The sequence below is a fragment of the Zonotrichia albicollis genome, chromosome 3, assembly GCF_047830755.1.
Source record: "Zonotrichia albicollis isolate bZonAlb1 chromosome 3, bZonAlb1.hap1, whole genome shotgun sequence".
Lineage (NCBI taxonomy): Eukaryota > Metazoa > Chordata > Aves > Passeriformes > Passerellidae > Zonotrichia > Zonotrichia albicollis.
In genome coordinates this window covers 51,292,426-51,317,168 of record NC_133821.1, presented here as the reverse complement: position 1 = coordinate 51,317,168, position 24,743 = coordinate 51,292,426, and the positions used below count along the sequence as shown (strand labels likewise).

General features: G+C 39.1%; 1 protein-coding gene across 4 annotated transcripts in view; it reads right to left on the bottom strand.

The window, feature by feature from the left end:
• Positions 1-24,462, bottom strand: part of KIF25 (kinesin family member 25) — a 41,358-nt gene extending 16,896 nt beyond the window's left edge. The window contains exons 1-9 of one of the 4 annotated variants that reach the window (XM_005486467.3): positions 24,372-24,462; positions 23,437-23,502; positions 19,501-19,617; positions 17,510-17,648; positions 12,584-12,687; positions 11,293-11,375; positions 9,748-9,790; positions 5,938-6,005; positions 877-951 (exon numbers count right to left, since the gene is read on the bottom strand). In XM_005486467.3, the coding sequence (XP_005486524.2) occupies positions 877-951; positions 5,938-6,005; positions 9,748-9,790; positions 11,293-11,375; positions 12,584-12,687; positions 17,510-17,648; positions 19,501-19,551 (563 nt within the window). In that variant the 5' untranslated portion in view covers positions 19,552-19,617; positions 23,437-23,502; positions 24,372-24,462. Of the gene's footprint in view, positions 1-876; positions 952-5,937; positions 6,006-9,747; positions 9,791-11,292; positions 11,376-12,583; positions 12,688-17,509; positions 17,649-19,500; positions 19,618-23,436; positions 23,503-23,862; positions 24,194-24,227 lie in introns of those variants that run through there. The other 3 variants (XM_014266694.3, XM_026793067.2, XM_014266695.3) reach the window with 3 other exon arrangements.
• Between the last annotated feature and the right edge of the window lie 281 nt (positions 24,463-24,743).

Below are 24,743 nucleotides of genomic sequence, written 5' to 3'. Positions count from 1 at the left end.
CCAAGACAGCCCTACCATATAATTAAGTGGTATTGGAACAGGGATGAAAAAGGAGCAGAAAGAAAGTTATGTATAAAACTCAGCTTAAGCCTCAAGGATTATAACAATATGCACATCAAAGCCTCTTTGCAAGAGTAGCTTAAGTTGGCTCAGTAGTTATGAAAAATCACACTTTATGAGCTTCAGTAGCTAGAAGTAATTCTATGTATTTGTACATGTATTTGTACATGGAATTACTTCTAGCTACTGAAGCTCATAAAGTGTGATTTTTCATAACTGATAAAGTTATGTATTCAAAACTTTATGTGATAAAGTTTTGTATTCAAACCAGAATTCTGTTTTACCCCAGTGCCTGAAGGAGCAGCAGAATGACTGAGAATGCTCAGTTCTGGTTCAAGCAGGAATCGATTGCACCACCTCCTATGGCCTGTGCTGGACACAAAACCAGAACAGAGAGTGGCCCTGGCAGGCCTTTCACATTGCACACCATGTTCACAGTGAACACACTGTTGGAAAAGATGGATCATGCAATGCTTGCAGCTGGAAAAGTTATAAAATATAACCTGAAGAACACAAAGGAAAAATACAACATCTTCCATTAGAAGCATTAGTTTGACAGAAGCAGATCAGAGGAAAAAACCTGGGATTTTTAAAATTTTTACAAATTTGTCTGCTCTGCTAAATTTTCTAAGCCCTATTTTCACTGTTTATACAAAGAAACAGCATTTGCTTGGTGCTGAGTAGAAAGAAAACAGGAAAATGGAACTGAAAAGCCATAAAACTTGACTAGGTCATAATTATTAAGTATTTTTTTTAATTGATAGATATCAGTAGATCACAGTGCTTTAGTTTTCTTACTGCAACCTTTTAACTTACCCATCCAGGAGAGATGTTAACAAAGGGGCCACATCTGCAAATACTGCATCTTGAGACTCCAAGTCATTGTAAACTCTGAGGAATAAAGTGCAATGATTAACCAAAGAAAAATATAAATGTTGTCACAAGAACACAGATCACAGACACTGTAGGCCAGTGACATATAATCTGGGACCTGCAGAGATTTCTGTGACACAAAACTGAAAATTTGAACTCCAAAGTCCTCACTCACATTTTGGGGGCAGCTGTTGTGTGTTTTGGAGAAAACAACACATATGTGTATCCTTGTGGATTGAGCTCATCCTGAACCTTCTGCCTGCCCCTCTGGCACACAGAGCCTTTTTATAGGCTGTACTGGATCCCTGTAACTTTTTCACACCTACCAGAATGTGAAATATCCCTGCTGCCTGGGATTCCTATGTATCACTTTATGGAAGACAGTGGTCAGGCTATACTGCCCTTTAGATGTGAGTAAAGTTTGGGGAGAGGAGAGGGGGGAAAGAGGTGCAGAGACTGCAAACTTGCTGAGGACTTGTCTCAGAAGACTCAGAGGCACAGCAGAAATCAGAATGCTCCTAAGGGTAATGTTTAAGGATGCACTATCTTTGTGGGCAACATCAGCCTAAGGTATTTCCATCCCCAGCCCTGATGAACTACGTACTACGAAATCAACTTCTCACTCAAGGGAAGACTTTCTTTCACATAATGAGGTGGAATGCAGACCTTTTTAAACAGAATGGAAGACAATTAAATTGCATGAGTTACTCTACCTTTTAAAAAAGAGCAATGACATTTCAATACATGGGCCAATACAATGTTGTCTGAAACAACTCCATATGTTTTTTGAATGCAAGGAGGAAAAAAACCCCAACAGTTATTTTCAAAGAAATCTTTCCTCCAACCTCTTCAGGTTTGTACAACATAAAATCAAGACCTGAAAATAGGAAATCAAAGAGGAAATTCTGATCATAAAACATGGATATCCTAGCTCATTCATTTCTTCTGTAGCACACCAAAAATGTATCCTCCCCAAGATTACAGCCTGCAGCACCCATTTTTTATACAATATGAACAGAATCTAAAACATGAATGTCTTTACCCACAGTTAAATATTTGAGGTATGAATGTTTATATTTTGAAAAAAGTTTTCTTTTCTGGTATCTTTCCGTGGTGATTTTTTTTGGTCTAGCTCTTTTTTCCAATAGGTGATATATGCTCTTTGTAGCTCACTGCAAAATGGCTAATTAGAAACAGGAATTTTGGTAGCAGCAAATGCTACAAAGTGTAGTCACTCCTCTGTGTATACAGTACAGTTCACTTAACAGTATCCCACAGATTGTACAGGATACTACAGGGTTAACTGAATAAAGACAGAGTGTCCTCTTCAGCATTTACTCAAGCCTCTTTGTATATCTGACCATGATCTGTCTGCTACAGTCTATAGACTGCACAAATGGAGTTTTTGTATTCATGCTCTATATAAATAAGATTATACAGAGGGATCCCTGATAAACAGATACAGAATTGGAGCCAATGCACTCAACTCAGCATTTTTCCTGACAACAGCCAGAGGAAGGAGCGAGAAACAATATGGTGGTCAGCGACACAATAATTCATCTCTGTGTTTCATCCTAATCCTTAAAAGCTGTATACTGGCCTCAAAACTGGAATATGAGTTGAATCTCTGTTTCAAAAAAAATATTATTAGAATTGCCATTCAGTTTCTTTCTGCATCTTGCTAAATTCTTCGCCCAGAGCAACATCCTGTGGCAATGTGTTCCACAGACTAATTGTAAGCTGCATGAAAATGTACTCTCTTTAATCAGGAAAGGACCACTTGTCTGGCTTGATAGACAAATACTGCTTGTATTGCCATTCCACTGATGTGCCATCGTAGTGCACTGAGAAACTAACAAATATGCAGGGATGTGGCACAGTTCAGATCAGAAGGACACAGGCACTGAATACTCTGTTTCTGCTTTGCATGCACATGAGCATATGCTTCAGTAAACTTTGCACATCCAATCTGCAAGGTCAATAGAAAAGACCAAAAGCACTTGCAAACACTTTTCTCTGCTTCATCTATCATCTGCAATTGATGAAATATTCATTAGCACCCAGTTACCCATCCCATCTTAACCACCTAGGTCTCTAACTCAGTATGTGTTGAAATATTTTTTCTTTGCACATCAAAACATCTCAGAGCTACGATATAAATTTAAAAAAGAGAAAATGCTAAGAAAGGCATTTTAAAGATTAAAACATTCACAGTTAATGACTTTTGTTGCCTAAGAAAGCAAACACATTGCTACTGGCCACAACCCAGGCTAGAATCAATCAGTCTTAGCAGTTCATTTGCACAGCAAAGTAGAATCACAGAATCAGTTAGTTTGGAAAAGACCTCCAAAGCCATCAAGTCCAGCCTTTAACTGAACGCCACCTTGTCACCTAACCCAGTAGGTGCCACATCCAGTTGTTTCTTGAACACTTCCAGGGATTGTGACTCCACCACCTCCCTGGACAGCCTATTCCAGAGCTGAAGCACCCTTTCTGTGCAGAAAATCTTCTTGATCTCCAGCCTGAGCACAGGCTGGACACACACCTAAGCCCTAGTGCAGCTTGAGGTCATTTTATCCAAGGACAGCCACAGCTGGGGTCGGTACAGCCATGGCAGGGTCAGGCTCCGGTAGCAGATCCAAGGAAAGGCACGTGATTCCACGTTACAGTAACTACTCAAATATTTACTTGACTTCCTAAAGGGGTTTTACTGCCACAACTTAGCTGCTGTGGTTCAAATGCTGTCCATACTGAAATAAAGTGGTTTAAAGTAGTCTTGAACTAGTTTATGCTACACTGTAACCACAGCTCTTGGCTGAAGCATGGACACCCACTTCATTAGCTATTTGAAACCATGAAAGATGCTGCAAATCCAAAGAATCTCTTTCTAAAACCCCATGTATTTTTACCCAAACGATAGATTTGTCCCTGTGCACTGATTAATGGGAATTTCACACTGAAAATTCTGAGCTTCCTTTTTATTTTGCTAACTGATTTGCCAATAAAATTATAAAAGCATAACATGTTGAAAGCTGGAATTTTCTTCCTGAGCTGAAATCAAATATTTTGACATTTATTAGTTCCATAAAACATTGCTAAAAAAATAAACATTCTAGAGTTCATAAGAAACATATGCTTTTCTGTTTATAAAAAAATAGCTGTACTGGGACACTAAAAAAACATTCCTGGAGAACTGCATTCTTTGGGGGATTTACATTTTTTTTAACCCTTTTCCTGATTACCAGGATCTACACCACATTTCCAGAATCACAGCACCTCTGGAACAGTCAATACCATTAACTGTGCTGTTCTACAGAGTTGAATTCCAGCATTATTCTGTGTTTACTTCAACTGGTATGGCTGGGTCATGTACAGCTGCAGAGTGAAAAGAATTACTTTATGTAGCTTACCAACATGTGAGGGGGCCATGTACCCTAAGAGAGCTCATATGCCTTGAATCAAAGATGTCCTATAACCTGTGGGATCAGTAAAGCTTCCCCAAGAGCTGCATTATCTCAGGATTTTTCAGGTGCTTGGTGGTCTGCATGGCAGCAGTCCCCATTCTCCTGTGAGTAGAATACTGCAGCACTTTAAAAGAATGCCTTGGGGAAAGGGTAAATGACTAACAGTGTTTAGCAAACCTACAGGAATTTCAGCTGAACAGGCTCAGACATTAAGTTTAAACCAGGACAGATAATTCATGCTGGGTACATCTGACTTTAAATCAAGTTTTGCCTTCAAGCAAGGAAGCATGAAATTGTTCCCCTGTATTCTGTTTCCAGAAGGCTTTGCATCATGGTTCAGGGTAGACAGCCTCCTGAGTTATTGCAATATACAGATTCAAAGTTTGCATTAGAAAGAGGCATTGGGGTAAAATTTTGTATTTTATCATTTACATGACAAAAGTTCTCATTGTATTATTACACTCTTCATTCCTGTTTTCAGAGGTCCAAGTCAGCACTATTTTGACAGAACAAAAGGCACCCTTCAGCCTGAGTCCCAGCAGTTTTCTGTGTCACTGACAGACACTGGCAGTGACTCCAGTGTCCCATTAAAGCCCTTATCACAAATGGTGCACTCAAAATCCAATTCATCTGTGGAGATTTTTGAGCATCTAATATGGAAAATAGTCCCACTGTAGCCTTTCCCTTGGGGAGCACTGATTTCCCATGCCACTGCTCTGCCCTTCTGCCTCTGGTCAGGCTGTTTGAACATCAACTCGTACAAGTGCTCAGTCCAGTTTCTGCCAAAGTCATGTCTAATGTCTAATGACTCTATGTCTAATGCTGAAATCTTGCAATCCACCTCAATTCATAGAACCATTGAATTGTCTGGGTTTTAAGGAACCTCTAAAGGTCACCGAGTGCAATCCCCCTGCAATGAGCAGGGACATCAACTAGATCAGTTGCTCAGAGTCCCATATCACCTGACCTCAGATGTTTCCAGGAATCTGATATCTAGTCCCTCTTTGGGAAACCTATTCCAGCTTTTCACCACATTCATTGTGAAAATATTCCTCCTTATACTAAAAGAGGGTCGATTGAGACTAGATATAAAACCACTACTACTCCTGTTCCTATTGCAACAGGCCATACTAAAAAGTTTGGCCCCATTTTCTTATGGGCTCCCTCTACGTACTGGAAGGCAAACAAGGCTTCCTTACCTTGAAAACATTCTGCTACATTGCAACACGTTGCAAGGATCAGGAGCTACTCATGTTGGGAAAAGAGTCAAGTCTCTATAAAGGTTTCAAATTCAGCCCTATCAGTAGTCTCTACTGAGAGGGAGGACTGTTATCCATTCTCTGAAATGCATGATTCTGTCCTGAGAAGAACATAATTATCACACTAAAAAACCCCAATAATCTTCCTCCCACCCACCTTACTCAAAAATCCCAACCAAAAAGAGCACTATCCTCTGGCTAATGTCTACTAAAAATATTAGTCTTCATTACACAAATCTTCCAGCAATCCAGATTTCCAGTTGTTATACGGGACTACCCACCTCTCAAACTGAAAAGTCTTGTTTACTGAGGCATGACCAGGACGGCTACACTTGACAAGGATGGTTTCCTAAGAGAAAAGAGTAAATTAACTATAGTTAATATCACAGGCACACACAAAGCCAAATATCCATCAATCTTAATGTATCAGCTGACAGCTTTAAAGACCAGGAAATCCAAGCAGCAGTCACCAATTCATGAGGCTTTAGAGCATGCATAATGCAGTGAACTTGCAAAACCATAAGAAAGGCCCTCAAAACCCATTCAGGTTATTAAATAACAACCAACATGCACTTAAGTTCAAGAGAAAGATCCAAGCCCTTATCTGAACTTTTTATTGGACCTAGAAAGTCACAGACAAGTAAACACAAGCTCCCCAACTGCCACTACAGGCACAAAAAATTGCAAAAAAGAGGTTTTTTTATTATTGGGCAAATTTTCTCAGTGCCTTTTCAAATTGATTTCATAGATAGCTCTGTCTAGAACTGAGTAAAAGATACACAATTTATTAAATAACATGGTAGTCCTCAACTAAGAGAAAAAGCTGCACTACAACAATCTGTAGAATTCCACGAGTTTTTAGTGGAATGCACTTTCCAGATGAGTTATTCAGTAACTTTGTAAGTCTGACAAATATGCAAGCAGCTCTTTAAACGATTACCAGAGTACAAAAATCCCAGCAGTCTGATGTGGCTTAGCTAGCAAATTCTGTGCTGTTCTGCTCTTCATAGCCAATGCTGCTTAATTGCTGAGAAAAGCAAAGAAAAAAGATTTGGGGGCTTACAACAAATTGGGTGGAAGCTCTCTAGCACACAAAATACTTCATCCAAGTCAAAGAGATTTTCTAGCTTACTAACCTGTGGTTACATTACTGCATTTGATGGGAGTGCTGAAATTCCTAATGTGCTTCAGACAAATGAGTTGGAGTGCTGAACTAGTGGCCTCAAATAAGTATTGCCACAGACTGAAGTTATAAAGAGCTGAGCAAATAACAATCACATAACAGTATGTCCAGTGTGCAAAAGGCTAATAAACACCAAATTTCTTCCTTTGAGTTCATGAGTATTTGTACCTCTTTGGAGAAGAGAAATGTATAATTATCAGACTAATGATGACAAAAGACTTACTGTACAGAACGAGCTATGTTACCCACCCCAGCAGTGGCAAATTTAGCTGACTGCAGATTCAGTACAACACTGCTACTAAATGGCCTCACACAAAAATTCTAATAGGATCAGTAACCTACAGGCTCCGGTGGAAGGAAAAAGGAAAAAAAACCTGAAAAATATATAGAATGACAGAATAAATTTCTGATTCAGATATCTAATATACTTACAGACAAGCTTTCTCTAAGGTGAGAAATAAGAGAAAAAACCCTCCATTTGCATAACATAGAAATAAAAGAATTGACTGTTAACAGGCAGAAGTTTCATATGAGCATTTGTAATGATCATGTCCAGTCAGGCTTTGAAAGTCTCTAAAGATGGAGATCCAAACCCTCTCTGGACAGCCTGTGCCAGTGTTTGACTACCCTCACAGCTTCTTCTTGTGTTTAGGCTGCATTTCCTGTATTTCCCATTCCCCCTTGGGCTGTCACCACCAGAAAGAGTCTGTGCATTCAGTATCTCCTCATCTGCTCATTTTCTCAGGTGTTGACAATACCAGCACTGTTCAGTGTCCTAATCTGTGTGCAGTGGTTCAACCTAATGTGTGCTGTGTACTCACTCTCCACAGTTATTGCACAATAAGCTTTAGAAGAAAGGCTCAGACAGTTGTTAATGTTACACTGAGGAGCAGAGCATACACAGGACAGCAAAAAGAAAACTGCAAAAATCTTCAAGTAACTCAAAAACTGAAATACAATACTCTTCTGGTACACTCAGTAAAATCTTAAGCCTTTTTTAGACTTAAAATCAGAATCATGTTTCTCTAGACAAGATGAACAATGTGTTAGAAAAGATCATGTGTCTTAAGGATTATATGAATTTCTAAACAAGCAAACAAAAAAAAAACCCACTCAGAGACTAAATGGAAGTTATGTAGTCTCCGTGGATCTGGTTCTCAAATGTGGCTCTGCTTTCTAACACAATCATGGCAAATAACTGCCTGGTTATGCCACACACAGAGGATTTTCAGGAAAAAATTCTGGAGAGGCAGTCATGATTTAAAAAGCAAAACTAATAAATTCAACTCTACCACACACAGTCTTCGTTCACTCTGATCTAAAATTTCCTTTAAATCATTATCAGGGAAATGGTTAACTTGTTTCCAGAAATACAGTCTTTGACTGTGTTGCAACTAAAAGCTCAGCATAAGTCAAACCCTGTATTTTAATCTGAAAATAGCACATTTATCCTAGCCACTAGCATAACATCTTCAGTTGTTAACAGCAAAGTAAACAGGCAATAAAACATTATTTTCTTTTACTTTCGTAAGATTAGTCTAAATTGACTGCTTTTTGTAAGGATTTCTGCAACATTTTTTTTTTCTTAAAAAAGATAAAGTCATATTAAGAAACTAACAAAGGCTTCAGGTCTGGAAAGTATTTTAACTAAATAAATGTCCAGGCAAACCAATAAAACATTTGAAGTCTATGTTGTGTTTTCCAAACCAGGAAGTTAGCATTTTGCAAATTTCATTTCTTAATCTCGTGCTTATATTTATATTCCTTAAATATTTCATAAGATTATCATATTGAAGGTCACTCTTTAATACAAAATAAAACTCATAAATTGGCATAAGTAAGCCAACACTGCCTTGCCTGTAAACATATCAATACTGTAATACTTCATATATCTATATGAAATAATAAAAAATCTAAATATTCCTATATATGCCTAATTTCATCCTTATGCAATAAAATTTAACAGGTCAGAAATGGCTGCAGTATTTTATAGTACAATAAATGTGTCAGGATATCCAGAATATTATGTCTACCATTACAGGTCCCTGTTTTTTATCTCCTGATATATTTACTTTCTTCATCTCTTTATGAGCTCCATTAGTTACACAATTGCACACATATAGATATAGATACAGATATATACGTATAAAATTATCCATATTATACAAGTGAGATCTGCCTAATGAAACTATAATTTGGGAGATTTAAATGCATAATATATTGTAAGTCACTTCAGCAATATTTTAAGCACTACACTATAAAAGAGAATTTGGCTCATCACCATGTAAGTAACAGAGAGCAGGCAACTAAGAACTATGGCAGCTATGAAAATTAAAACCCAAGTTAATACTTTGACCTTAGCTCACACTACTGTCCCTTTTTAAATTTTATATCTTGGTAATGGCCTCAGTTAATGCTGGAATGTCATTTGCAACCTCAATGACCATTCTTCCTCCGATGGATCTAAGCCAGGATGCTTTAACATGCTTGACTGCAGCACCACATAGGCTGCTGTGGTTCACCAGGTATCAGATTCCTGTCCTAATGCATTAGCTGTGTTGCAATAGTAATATATGAGAAAAGCCTGACATAATTTTAGAAACAGCTACAGCACATACAGGTGGCTCAAAGGGATTGACAGCAGGAAATCAGCAGCAGTTTGACTGTGGCAAGCACTCAACCTCCAGTTAAAGGATGGCTGATCCGCAGAAGCTCCAGGCTATTACCACTACAAAGAGTCAGGATGAAAGTAGCACAAACCACCTGCTATTGCACCCAAGGGTAATCAAATCTCAGTAGCACCTGACCTTGTTGTTTTGGGTTTTTTAAACTCATGGTTCTCATGTCCCTTTTGTTTCTTCTTCTACCTCTATGAATGTGCTGTTGAATTCCACCATCAAATACTTACATCATCAGCTGCATATGCCACTTTTTCTGAAAAGTTTCTTTGCCTGTAAAGGAAGAAAACAGCATCAGTAGGGGAAGAAGAGATACCTTTCAAACCATAAGTGTTCCACTAAACTGAGAAAAAACAATGTTTAAATGTGAACTGTCTGAAGAGTACTTTCCAGAATTGCCACTATTATTGTACCCTATGTACTAACACCACAGCTAATTTTGAGTAAATAACAAATTAAAGTGCAATCAAGCAAAATAATCTGCTTTAGAAAACACATTTAGAACAAACCAAATTAAGATGAATGCACATGCAGGCCATTCTATTATTTTGTGATTGCTGCATGAGCTTGTAACAAGAGGCTTTCACTTTAGAAAATTAAAGTGAGAAATACCCTCTTTTCAGGAATTTGTCCCTGAGCTTGAATCCATGATTAGTCCAAACACTGACTGGGATTACTGAGGTGTATATATCTATTTATGTGTGCAAGATTTTGGACATTCAGTCCATAGTTTTAAAGATAAATTTTATTTAAATTACTTTTTGATACATTAACAAAAGTTACCCTTGACAATTGTTTGTTTGGCCCAGTCCATCCTGTTTTACACTGCAAGTCAGCACCTGATTGCACTATTTCATACTGCAAAAAAAAAAGTGAGTGGGTTCGTTCCCAGGTGTACAAAGCACAGGCTAATGCAAGTTTCAACTTCAGGCTTCTTGAAATATCTTGTCTGTTATTTTTGACATTGTTTTAATTAAAACAGTCTTTTTTTTTAAGATTTGCCAAAAAATAATAAACTTTAAAACACTGAATGTACTCTTTTAGAGTTACCAGGCAGTAAAAGAAGCCCCAAATTAGCTATTTACTGATAAAGCAAATGACAATGTTATTGGTTTCTAGCCACCCACCTAGTTTTTCCCTTCTTTCTCTCCTTCTTTGTATACACTTCAACCCCTACTTTCTTTCATGTTAGTCATCTATGGAGAATTCAGCCTGTTAAGCAGATACTTGCATCTAATCCCTCTTTTTCTTTTGGATCTTGGAATGTTTTGACACATCAGTTACAGTAAACATTTTATACATTAGGGCTGCAGAGCCAAATTAGACTGAAATAGAATTACCAATGTTTGTGGTGACAGCCAGTGTGTTCTACAGCATTACAAAACAACTGTAGCACTGAGTGTGTGTCTCTACCCACGTCTTTTGGCAGCTCTCACATTACTGCATCCCAGAATTTGTACAGGATAGTGAATACACTCTAAACTGATTGCAGCTGTGTTACTTCTGCCAAGCCAAGGATAATCCTGGCTTGGCAGAACAACTATGGCTTTCTATTGAGATGGACATACTTTTAGACAGGGAGATGAGATTGGCTAGAGCCAATTCAGCAGGAGAAAGAAAACAGCAATTAGTTTTTATGATACCATCATTGTCTCCCCACACACATAAAACCAGAAAAATCAAGGACACAGTTGTTCTCATACAAACATAACTATTGTTTTCCCTTTATTTGAATTTTGAGTCAGATAGGCTCTAACACAATCAAAACAGTTTACCTGTCTTGTGAATGTCCAGCAACATCATCAAAAGGTAGTAATGGTCGAATCCTGCAGTGGACTCTAATATTTCCTCTCAGTTCCTGGGATAAGAATATTGAGCTGTATTTAACACAAGTTACTGGAGAGATAAATACACTGAAATTTGTCAAACAGACATGAACAGGTTTAAGAAAGCCAGTGTTTACCACATCAAAGCCCTGTACTCTGTGGGGAAAAAATAGAATCAATATAATTTGTCTTAGTAAGGTTGGACAAAGTACTTGAGGAAGTATGAGCTCTTCAGAGCACTGGAATTGTATAGCCCTCTCTAGGTCATATGGACAAAAACAACCCTTCTGAGACATTTTCCTTTCCCTTCCTTTTTCTCCTTCCTCTTTACATGAGCTTTTTCAGACACCTGTATTAACTCAACAGACAATGTTATACACTCCATTTCTCTTCCACCAGTCCTGAGGAAGATGTGGAATTTAAAATATGTTGTATATTTTCCTCTCCACTGCATTCTTACATGATTAAAAAGTTGATTTTTTACTGTAGGACATTTTAGACCTGTTTATCTCCTCCATTTTGTTGGTGATCAGTTCTTCTTATTTTGTATGACTGAAAACAGCTTGCCTGTGAGGACTAATGACCACTGGTATTAACGCCCCATTGCTCTGGGGAATATTCTTTCAGTAAACTGCAACACAAAGCAAAATTTAGAAGGTAAGTATTTTTAACAAAGAGATTCATTGTCCCAGGTAGAAAAACTTTTAAAAAATTTGTTTGAAGGAGGTTTGTGTTTCTAAAAATCGGGTCCTGATACAGGAAACCCAAAACTAGTCATTTGTGGGGAAGGGAGGAAGAGTAAATTTAAAGTACAAATAGGAAAAATTTAATCCCAAATGAACCATCACTAATGGCTGAGCAGGATACAGCTTGACATATTTGGAAAAATAAAAGATGACTACTTTGCAATATCAAGTTATAACTTTAAGAATTTCAAAACAATTTCAGAAGCTCCAAATTTAGAGAAGAGGAAAAAGAAACTCAGCTTTTGTCCACTATTCAAAATGGATTATACTCTTTAGGGGAGTAGGTCACATAGCATTTGGAAGATCGTGTGTAAAAAGAAAGGAGTGGGATTTATTATAAGACAAATGTGCCTCAGGCAATAAACACATCATATATAGACAGCTGAGACAAGTGATATATCCATGTGAAGTATATTCTTTACTTATATTGGTGAGGAAATTATGGGAATAATTTCAACAAAATAAGCCAATGTTCTGTTATTAAACATACTTACAATTAAGCTGTTATGTAGAGCCTTCCTTTTCTGCTTTTCTTTCTCATATCTCTCTGTCACCTCTTGTAGAGACTGCTCAAGATCAAAAGCTTTTATCTGAAACACTAGAAGAAAGCAGTTTCAGAGATATAAACTCCATGACTTTACAAAATGAATTGTTCAGTAGCACCTCATGAAATATGATCACAGACCTTCTCAACTTCTACCAAATTTCAATTAGGAGGCTTAGTTTCTGATTTACTAGACATCTATGAAAAATCCCATCATAGTTCTTGCTATGTGAAGCTACAAATTATTACCACAACTATACATGTAAAGTCTTGAAAAGCAATCAATAATGCAAGATATTTAAAGGCAGCTCAAATGTGTCATTTGAAAACCTACATTTGAAGCAGCCTGCTGCTAGAGGGGGATGTCAGTTGCAAGGCTCACACCACATCTGCACTGATTAGACTCATGTGGGCTAGCTTTACAAGAAGTTAACCTGTCATTTACCCTCAGTCTCACAGTGCTACTAATCCTTTACAACAGTTTTAAGGTTCCTCTTTAAGACAGGTCCATCACTCCATGAGGAATTCATAGGAAAGATGGATCATTTGAACCGTAGGGAGTCTCTTTCACCAAACTGAGAAGGCTTGTATGGGTCATTATAAAAGCTTTCTAACTTCACAAATGCTTTTATTTCAGCCCAATTACATTAACACCGAGCAGGCCTAAAACAAACACACAGCCCAGAAGACACATTATGTGACTGTAAGCTTGTGTAAAAAGCAAGCTTTTAGGAACCCCAGTTCAATATCCCCAACCAGATGGCCACCAGCCTCAGTATGTGCTACCTTGTAGCGCAAGGAACAGACTCAGTATCTCAGCATGGTCACACACACAATTTAATCTCTCTGGTAAAGACTAAAAATCAGATAATTTCAAGGGACATTTGTGTACACTAGAGATTTCTCTGATCTCTTTTTTCTAATACTCATGCCGTTCATGTCCAGCTCACAGTGTCCTTCCACAAGTGCATGCATGCAGGGGAAGCATGATGTTAATAGCTGGGGAATCAATGTCTAGGAGTTTCACTATGAAAAATCCTTCTTTTGCATCCAGCATGTGGAGTAACGCTAGCATGCTTTGGTTTGGAGAATCCCATGAAATTATGTTACCGTAAGTTTTCAAAAGGGCCACTTACAGTCACTGACCCCTATTATTATACTGTAATTTTTAATACACAAGGTTAAATTCCATTGAATATTTAAGTAATATTCTATTTATTATTTAAGTAACTTCCACAATAAGTATCTTCATTTACATATTTGTGTACACACACTTTGAGTTCCTAAGTCTCTGAAACAAGCAGTAGGGTAAAGCAATTGATGTTGAGGGCACTCTTCCATTATTCCAGGACTGAAAGAACAAAAGTTTCCTGATGCATAAATTATTCCTGAACTTCTACTGTTTTTTCTGAAAGTAGAGTTATGCAGGTACAAATATAAACATTCATTTAATATTCTCCTAGTTTTCTGCTTGGCATCAGATGCAGGCAATAAAGGCATTACATCTTCATCTTTAACCTAGGGGTAGACATTGGGTACATCTGTTTTAATAACACACTCTTCATTAGGCAAGAGAAGTAGTCACCACATGAATGGAGCCATTATGGACATCCCTCTTCCCCACCCTTTGTCCATTTCACTGACTGATACAGAAATTTTCTGGGAGATGGGAATGCCAGCAATTTTTCTGTTTAAATGTTACCAACCACAGTAACATCAGTCTAACAGCTGTGATGTCTTGCAAGTGTATTCAGGACTGTAACCATTACAGTCTCCTTCCTTCAACTGCCAGTCTCAGCGCTTTATATTCCCTCCCCTTCAGTGCTGCACCGGACATTCTGCTGTGCTCACACAACTGCTTCCTCAGTCACACAAGGGTCTAAAACAATCCTTCCTTCTGAGCAAATTCTGTCCTGGCTCAGCTCCCTGATCTGTTCTGTGTGTGGTTCACAAACAGTTACACAAACATAACAGGGATATGAGGAGCAGCCTAACCTAGCACAGCCACAGCACATCTGAGACATGGACGTGTAGCAGTCCCCCATAGTGCCCTGGGGTTTTTATTGTTTCTTGCCAGTCTAGAGCCCATTTTTAAAAAGAAGATCAATCTAATCATGTCTCCTAGGACAAGCAGCTATGATGCAACAGACTTAATACCAAAACTTCTTTTGAATTCAGCTGCATTTTATATTCCACCCTGGAACATTATTTTTCCCATGGTCTCTTGTCATAGATCAGCAGACAATGGTTTTAAACTAAAAGAGGGTTGACTCACAACAGCTATAAGAAAGGCGGTTTTTACAGTGTGGGTGGTGAAACACTGAACAGGTTGTGCAAAGAGATGCTGGATTCCCCACCCCTGGAAACATCCAAGATCAGGTCAGATGGGCCTCTGAGAACCTGATCTAGTTGAAGATATCCCTACTCACTGCAAGGGGAATGAAAATAGATGGCCTTTCCAGATCTCTTCCAAACCATTCTTTAGGCTGCTACAATATTTCTGTTACTGGATCCAAGATCCTGCTCATACTTCCCTATTCTACTAAGGGAAATGCTGTCAAAAGGCAGCTGAGCTGGTGAAAATCACCTGTGGAGTTGAGGAGAAAAGATGATGGTAGTTCATGTTCCACCATGTTTCATGTTATAAAGTCATTAGCACAGGGCAGAGCTCAGCTTTCTCCAGAAAAAGCAAAGAACATAGGTGGTAGCACATGGACAAAATGGGAAAGCTCCTTTTTTAATCTTTTCCATCCCAGAGAGAAAGGGTCCTGGAACTACGAAGCATATCTAAGTCACAAGGCTTATAAGTCACCACAATTTCCTCTTTCTGATAATATCTGCATGGTGAAGCAATCTAAAAACCTAATCTCAATTTTTCATTAAATCCTACCTTTCCAAAACTCTGCTGAATCACTGTATCTGTCTCAGTAGTATCATTTGCAGTTCTGTAGCCAATATTTTTTTTAGCAAAAATGATATCAGCTTTATCCCTGAGGGAAACAGACCTATAACAACAGAATAATGGGCACCTCTCTCTCTTTTGAACTTTTACTGCTTAAATTCAGTGGGAAAGGTGGCATAGCCTGGTTTTCAGATTGTGAACAGATATTTCTAAGCAAAGGACTATTCAGTTATTATAAGAAAGTTTTACAGTTTGTTGCATGTCAACTACAACCTTGAAATTTACCTACTCAAATGCTTCTTCTGTAATTTTCTCCCTTGTGCTCAATCTCTATTTTAAGATTAAACTGGTAATATATACTGTCTCCAGAATATATACTTAGGGCTTTCTGTCTACAAAAGATTACATGTAATTTAAGGATGGCAATTCCAATGGTCATATTTAACCTAAACAATAGAATCTCCATCTAAAACACTTGACAGAGAACTGAAAACCAGACAAATTAAAACAAAAGTCATCCACCAAAGTGGATACTAATTTTGTTATAGTTAGGGAAGATCCTCCTGCTTATGATTTCAAAGAGCAATGCACCAGGAAATGCAAATTGAGAACAGTCAACACAATTTTGCCAGGTCTCTGAAGGAACAATTATTATTTATTTACGCCACAATAGCTCAGTGCCAAACTCAATCTCATATCTGCTCATTTAGCCCCCTGTTTCAATAAGAGAAAAGTTGACTTTTTAGATAAAGTTAATTTTCAACTTTGGGATTTTTTCCTTGAAGGAGGAAAAAATATTTTTTCTACAATAATAATACAGTAATCAAATAAATTTTATTTATAACTGAGTACTTAACATACAGGAATAAGTTCTGTAAACACCCATCACCAAGAGTGCTGTTTGTTGCTATTGACATAGCAACAGTCCATCAGAACCAAATCAGGAGTCTCATCAGAACCAAAACAGTCCCAAAATGAAATAATTCAAGGTAAGAAAACATACCTTTCAAATGGTGACACATGGCTTTCAGAGCCTCACAAAGAGCCTCTGATTGGAAATCTGTATATTTGTTGTAGTTCACCGGGCTGCCACACATTCAACAATTTAAGCATTACATGTGTCATGTGATTCTCAGGCCTGGTAGGAGCTTCACCAGACTCAAGGATATTGGAAGCAGGTGCAGAGATCCACATCATGGGATCCAGGTGTAGGACCCATGCACTTAATCCTCAGGGATGAGGGCAGAGTGCACCTGTGCACTGGCTCTCTTTCCTATGCATACACCAACAAGGAAGAGCCTGAATTCCAAAACAGCAATCACAGAATCACAGAAATTCTAGGTTGGAAGAGACCTTTAAGATCATCGAGTCCAACCCATGTTCTAACACCTCAACTAGATCATGGCACCAAGTGCCACATCCAGTCTTTTTTTCAGTCCATGTACTGTTAGTATCTACAGTCCAGAAGATGCAACTGGTTTTTGAATAGGAAGTAATTTCTTTTTTGATAAATACACAGAAATATTAAAAATCAAATCTATCCTCATTTCAGGCAGTATTTTCAGAAACTTCTGAAATAAGCCAAGTCCTTTCCTGGAACAGTTAAAAGCAGACAAATTTCAGCTTTATAAAGCAATGCGTTCTTTATTTGGCTCTTCTAAAATAGTCAAGACAACAAGCTTGAGAGCATCAGTTTAAAAATGTTACAGCTGAGCCAACTCAGCAGCAGTCTAATAGCAGCTGTAATCCACACAAAAGACAAATTCAAATTATCAGTCATAACCTCTGCAGACTTATTTGTACTTCTTCTAATGCTTCAGAACTCCTTGATGATTTAATGTCAAACAAGAAACAAATGCTACCATTTCAGTGACACATTTCTCAAAAATAAACCTCAACCTTTTAACATTAGTAACATCGAACAATTACATTGTTGATGTTACATGTTTGAAATCTAAGTGCAATGAGCCTTACTTTGCATTGCTTCATTGTGCAGCTGTATCCCCTGGACTGCTGCCAGAACTTGGTAAAGACAGGCTTTGCTTTGACGTTGAAAGTCTTTTGAAAGCTCAAGAGCAAATGAATGAAGGCTCTTCAGGTCTTGCTTGAGCCTCTGCTCAGCAAGAAGAAAAATATGTTATAAAGTCACAGAACCAGCAGTTAAGAAGAATCAATATAACAACCCAAATTATTACGGTGAGACACCACAAACAGGAAGAACCCTCTACTTGATGGAAGGAAGCCTTCAAGAGAATATCTTTCAGTATGTTCAGAGAAGGATCCTGCAAAACATTTAGCAATGTAATTTCCTAAAAGTTTCAGCAAGACTTTATGGATCCTTATCATTTTATCATACCTATTTTGACTGTAACACAGCTTCAGGTATAACTAAGTCTGTTTGTTATTTCATCAGACAAAAATAAGTGTGTGTGAGCATGTGTGGGCTCTGTCCACTTTTAAGTCTTACCCAGAACTAGCAATGAAAAATTGTGAACTATATATCCCTTACTATAATTTTTCACACTTTGACCAGAAGGTATTTGCTAGGATTCACTTGAGGCATTTCTTGTATAGGCTAGTTTTATGTCTTACTATGAGAACAGATGTGTTTTGAAAAAACCCAGAAACTGATGTTGTTCAGAAAAGTATTTGTACTATGTAAGTAATTCAGTGTAATATACAGGATGAGGCTTTTAAATATTGGTAAGATCAGCCTATATTCACTTACAAGTCCACCTAAATAAAAACAAATTGACATGATTTTAGGATTAGTAAAGTTCCTGACATCCAAGATGTGCAAAACCATCTCTAAGGTGAACTTAACAATACCTTATGCCACAGAAACACTGTGATATTTCATTGTCAGCCTGTGTTACAAAGTGTTACATATTCTGTGACATTTTTCTGTTTTTCTAACTGTGGTACCAACCTTGAAATAATTAATTCATTTCAATGATAAAAAGGCAATCTAAACTAAAGGGACAAAATCATTGCATTTCTCACTTTCAAAGGCCATACAATGTAAATGGGAAGGAGTATCTTTTTGTTAGTATGGGCATAGGATGACTGTTCATCTAGACTTTTATTTAGAGCTTTGCTCCTCCTAGTATTCATTGACATCTGATAGTTTACTACCTCAATCCACTGATATTGCATCACAAGCAGTTCTGCCATTCTAGCTAATCAAAAATGCAAGACACTACTCTAAAATTTACAGAGCAGAACTGCTATAACTAGAATAAAAAAGTATAGTTCCATTGGAAGAGACCTACAACAATCATCTAGTCCAACAATGCTGCAATTAAGTTGCATCCTTCTGTCTGTTAAGAATCAGATTTTTTCCTGAGATTCTTTTTGGTCATTTATGCAGGCATTTGGTGCTGCCCTAAGAAAAGCTGATATATGGTAGTGTCCCTAAAAGGAACTCACTACTCTGTGGAGCAACTTCATAAAGAAGTACTTTGACAAAGGCAAATATTATGGTACTGGCACTAGGAGTTTCAGTCTCTCTGATGCAAAAGTAAAACCTGAGTGAGCATACAGCAAACTTCTTGTGAGATCTGCCAGAGAACTCTTAGTAATCAGTGGAGCTCTAAAATGCCTTTTCCAAAGGATTTGCCTACCTGGGTAAAGTATATTACAATTACTGTTTCTAGGGATGTCTGTATAGGAAATTGTAAAGTTTTGACTACAAAAATATCTGTCTCAGGTATTAATAGCACCCTATATGTAAGATCCTGGAGCTCAGGACCATCCACTTTTACCAGCCTCTCAGGTGACTTTGCAGCCTATTACAACCACTATGAAATAAATCATTGTTACATCTCACTGTTAGCCCTCTTGTGAATACAATAAAGCCAGAGATCAGGTTCATATCACACCATTTTCTGGGGTTTACTATATTTGGTAATCATGTAAATATTTGGGGCATTGATTATGTCTATGCTATCACTAAATGCCCTTACCTTTATTGCTCCATGCAGCTGGGTTACAACAGAACTCCTCTGAAATTTCATCTGCTGGCCATGAGCAGCATAGAGCTGCAATACTTCATTGGTGCTTCTTCCAGCCAACCCTTGGTACTATTAAAAAAAAAAAATCACAAAAAATCACTTAAAACACTCCTGTCTCCTGTTGCATTCTGTCCCCTTTTTCTCTGTAAATATTGGTAATTCAACTATATGATAACATAGGATGTTGCTAGTACTTAATTTCTTTGCTTTTCTGTTTTCCTGAGTTATGTGAAGAATCACCTCATGGTAACAGGCCAACATCACAAAATTTTACTTCCTTGGGTTATAAACCTGAGCACCAGATTACTAAAATGCTTTGGCAGTACCTAAACCCCCTTACTTATGCTTGATGTGGGTCTAAAGGGTTAAAACTGTGCCTTCACTTAGGGAAAAGGGCTGGTTTCACAGCTGGATTAAGTGTCTCTGGAAACTAGATTCAATGTACAAAGCACATTAAAGGACATGAAACAGAACAAAGACAAACACACAGGTGCTAACCGCTGATGTCCTGAATAGCCAGCCCCCAGCTCTGTACCCCCTGGCAACACCAACTCCACTACAATCAGTAGAGTTGCAATGGTGCCAAGCTGGGCCAACAAAGCCCTGCTCTGGGTCTTCAGAAATCACAGCAACCAAAGCAATTTTTAAAGTTTGTGGAGAAGAATCCTGTCTAACAGTCTAAAATTACCTATTATGCAAAAGCAATTTTTATGGCCAACTTGAGAATTTTTTGAGATGTTGAAATCAAAAGGAAAATAGAAATAATGCAACTTTAAATATTTACAGGCACAAATGCAAAAAGAGTCATCTCGGTAGAGACTTCTCGTGAAATTCTGCAATATAGAAGAATCTCTAAAACACTAAAAAATGCATTTTTGTAATTTTCTGACAGTCCTGGTGCTTAAAATGAGCTGCAACTTCAGCTATTTTCCCCTGACACCTGTTCACATCTATCATACATTAACCAGTACCAATTACTTCTTTATTTTTGAAATGCACTTGCACATCTGTGCCTGTTGCACAGATTTATTTCCTTTTTTATTCACATCATATATTCTGTGACTGTAATTTCCTGTTTAAATTAGCAAAGCATAGAAGAGACAGAAGACATGAAAGCACTAAACCTACTCACACAATGGATTTGATTCAATTCCAATCATCTGATAACATTTATCAGGTGATAAAAAGCAAACATTTAATTGCAGTTTAACTAGAGGCAATATGGACAAAAACAATATAACATCCTGGAGCTGTTAGGATAAAGACAGATTGTATTTTCAAAAAAAGAAGTACTTCACTTATCAAAACCAATATTTTCATGTGGCTTTTTCACCTTCACAAACCATGAATCTTCTATTTACACATGCAAGTGGAAAGCCTGCAGAACAATGTACCACCTTAGCACTATTAGAAAAAGTTCTTACAAGAAATAGCAGGAAGAGGTTTGGTTTTTTTAAATTGTTACAGGCTTTAAGGTCCCAGACATTGAGACTGATTCTATACAATGCTTAGAAAAGTTAAGCATATGTATATAAACAACTGCTGTACTCAAGCCTTGTTACTAAGTAAGCTTAGGGTAGCTAAAACCTCCTTTTAGCACCTAATCTGCACCATCTGCACAGGCTCCCCTTGACCCTCCACATTTCTCAACACTAAGACAAAAGCAGAAAGTTTGATGCTATTGTCATTGCATCACTTCGTCTATTCATCTTCACTGCAAACGTTGCCTTGATTTTGGGGTTTTCCCCTCCAAAACAGTTTTAACATTCACCAGAGTTGTTCATAGGCCAGCACTTGCAAACCTGTGCTTGAGCATAGAAGCAAAAAACGGACCAAAACATTTTTACAGTCAGCTTTATTGTAAGCAGAAGTGAAACACAACTATTCAATAGCATTCTCCAAAGTGAAATCTCACTTTTGCAATCAGATCCATTCTGGCAGACTTGGCTTTACATAAAGAAGGCTGCAGGGTTAGGCCCTCAAAGACTGCTAATAAAAGATAAAGAGACTTCCAAAGAGGAAAAAGGGGCAAGGGGAGATCTACCTAGAAATCTGCCTGCCTGTGTGCAGTAACAGCCCCCAGGATGCTGCTGGGATAACCACACACCAGGCTGCAGAACACAGGAGAAGTGCTGAAGTTCATCACTGCCTCAAGGATGTAAGGGAAGGTCTGTAGCAGGAGATAACATTTTAATAAGACTGATGAAACCTATAGACAAACATTTACACTGCAAATCCTAATTTATGGCAATCCTCATAAGTTTGTCTCCAAAGCTTCCCAACTCACTCCAGACAAAATGAATCCAATTAGCTTTTACAAGTTAAGGATGAGACCTCTGTTAACCCTGCTCCCTGTGACTGAACCTGTTCCAGCTCAGTCACTCAGGCAGCTCCACTGGCAGATCTGAAGGATCAGGGATACACAGTCAAGGGCAGCAGCTTTTCTCTCCAGCATAGCTGGTGGAATATTAGGACATACTGTGGAATATTGCACAACCTTAAATAATACTCATTTCAATTAGTATTGTTTTTAATAGAGGGTCTTCAATTAAGGTAAAACTATTTCATAGATGTCAGTTCAGCCTGTATTTTCAGATTGCTGGGGCACATTAACCAAGAAGAGGCAATTTTTTAAAGTGTACTTAAATAACTGCCTGAATCAGTGCAAGAACCATTAGTGCAAGCTTAATTGCAAAGGATTTCATTTGATGTTGTTTCTGACTGATGGTGGCAACACTGCCCACACTGCTTGTGTGTCTGTAGGTGCCCATTTCTTCCAGCACATTTTTCAATAAAATGAAGCAGTGCTCTATTTCAAAAGCAAGGCTTCATCTCTGATACGTAGACAACTCCTTCCTACATCTGACACACCTTACTGACTATAATAATTAATTTATTGTCCTTGTGAGGATAATAAAAATCTGCTGAAATACTTAAGGCTTTCCATGAATATTGTAAAGAAGAACAAAGACAATAAACACATTTCCTCAGAATAAATTAGTGTTCTTCTGTATACCTAGCAAAATTCATTTCACATTTACCACCTGTTTCCAGTTAGACTTTGAAAAATGTTAAATCCACTTTTATCCACGGGTGTTAGCAAACCCACAGGGAGGGCAAATGGCTTCCCTGAGGTCACCCAACCAGTTAATGTCTCAGCCCAGATTAGAAACTCTTGGCCAACAGTTTCCATCACCACTAATACTCACAGCTGGCTCTGCACTAGCAGCCTAGATCTACATTCAAAATTCTTTAAATCTCTGAAACCCCCTCCTTTGAAGGCCCCAAACATTACCACAGGCTGCTCCTTATTTTAGTGAGGATCTAGGAAAAGCCTATACTTATATCCTTCTATCCTATAGAAGTATATAAGGCAATGAGGGCTTCAAGTTATTACTGTATGCTGTGTGACAAGGCACACATGCAACAATACCAGCACTGAAACCACAGCAGGGCATCCCTGGTAAGTCTACTCCTAATGAAATGTCTCTCCTGCACTTTGTGAACAGTTCCTTTCCAAGCATCATCCCAGCTGTGTCTAAAAAGCATTCCTGAAAAATCTGCCATTGTCTTTTAGACAAACATGGTCCCTGTAAGAAGGGATATTCCACATTTAACGCTTCCAGAGTCATTCCCTCAGTTCAGCTTTCTAGATTTAAAACAATAACAAATATTTAAATTCAAGCTGACTTGAATCAAGTTACTTGATCAGCCTATCATTACTGCTACCATTAATGATTTTGAAAAGAAAGAGATGCTGAGCCTTAACACTTCAGAGATTTTCCCAACTGGTAAAGAGGGCAAAACCTGAAAAGAGGAAGGCAGATGTCAGTGTCTTTTTTTCTATTTCCATATTAATTCTTTCTGAAAAATATAAACAACAGTCACCTCTGCAAGCTTTAGATGAAGAACAGCATTCTCAGTTTCCAGGACAACTATTCTTTCTTCTTTGGCCTAAGGAAGAAAACCCACCCAAATACACAAAAATGAAAATTAAAAAAATTAGTCTGATTAATACAATTTCATTATGATAGCCTTCATTACCATATTCCACTGTTTCTCAAACTTCTGAAATCAATGGACTACCTACCCCCATTTCCTAATCACAACAATATTTGCATACGAGCATGCAAAAATTAGGATAAACTCTTAATATTCCTTTATTTCCATCTTTTCTGTTACGTTGCTCGCTTGTGTGGGAACGCATAGGTACACAATTTAAAGCGCTTTTGCTTTGCGAAACCACCTCCTCCTGGCATTTTCCAGACCCGCGGTCTTACCAAAGCACTATTTTATTTATATATGCATAAGCACCTAAGTTTCCATTTCCAAGGCAGCACCACTAGAGGTTTTTAGCGTCGCCCCCAGACGCTCCCTCAGCCCAGGGGCGCCTCCCGAGAGCGCCGAGCGCCCGTCCTGCCCGGCGGTGGGGCCCGGGGGAAGGAGAGCTGCTCACTGCTCTGACACTGCACTCCTACCCCAGCCCCAGCTGGAGCGGGCTGCTCCGACACGTGGGGACCTAGCAAGCGGCACTGCGGGATCCGGGATACCCGCCCAGGAGGAACCGGGATCGCAGCGCCCTCCCGGCCGTCCCTTCCCCCCGGCACGGGGCTGAGGCGCGGCCCCGCAGCACGCGCCCGCCCGTGGCCCCGCCCTGGCCCCGCCCCTCGCCCCCTCACGCGCAACCGCTGCTCCAGCTGCCGCAGGCGCTGCGCCCACACGGAGCTCGGGTCGAGCCCGCGGTGCGGCCGCATCATCCTGCCCGGTCCCGCGCCGAGGCGGAGCGAGAACTCCCCCGGCTCCGGCTCCGGCGGGGATTTAACCTGGGACGCGTCTGGGGCGGTAGCGCGGCTGCCATGGCGACGGGCCCGCCCCTTCCCCGCCCGGCGCTCTGCGCTGCGATTGGCTGAGCGAGCGCCACCGCCTGCCAGCCACGCCCTATCCCTGAGTGGCAGGGCAGTCAACCAATCCGCGAGCAGGAAGCGGGAACGGGGCGGGGCCACGGCGGTCCCTTGTGACGGAGAGCGCCCCCAGCAGGGAGGCTGAGTAGGGAGCGGGCGTGCTGTCCGTGGTAGTGGGGGTCCCTCGGGACAAGTGACCTCAGAGGTCCGTACCCATTATCCAGAGGGTGGGGGATCCCTGTGCCTGCAGCGTCCTGATCTCAGAGACCATGGCCAAGGATTAGGGCAGGGAGT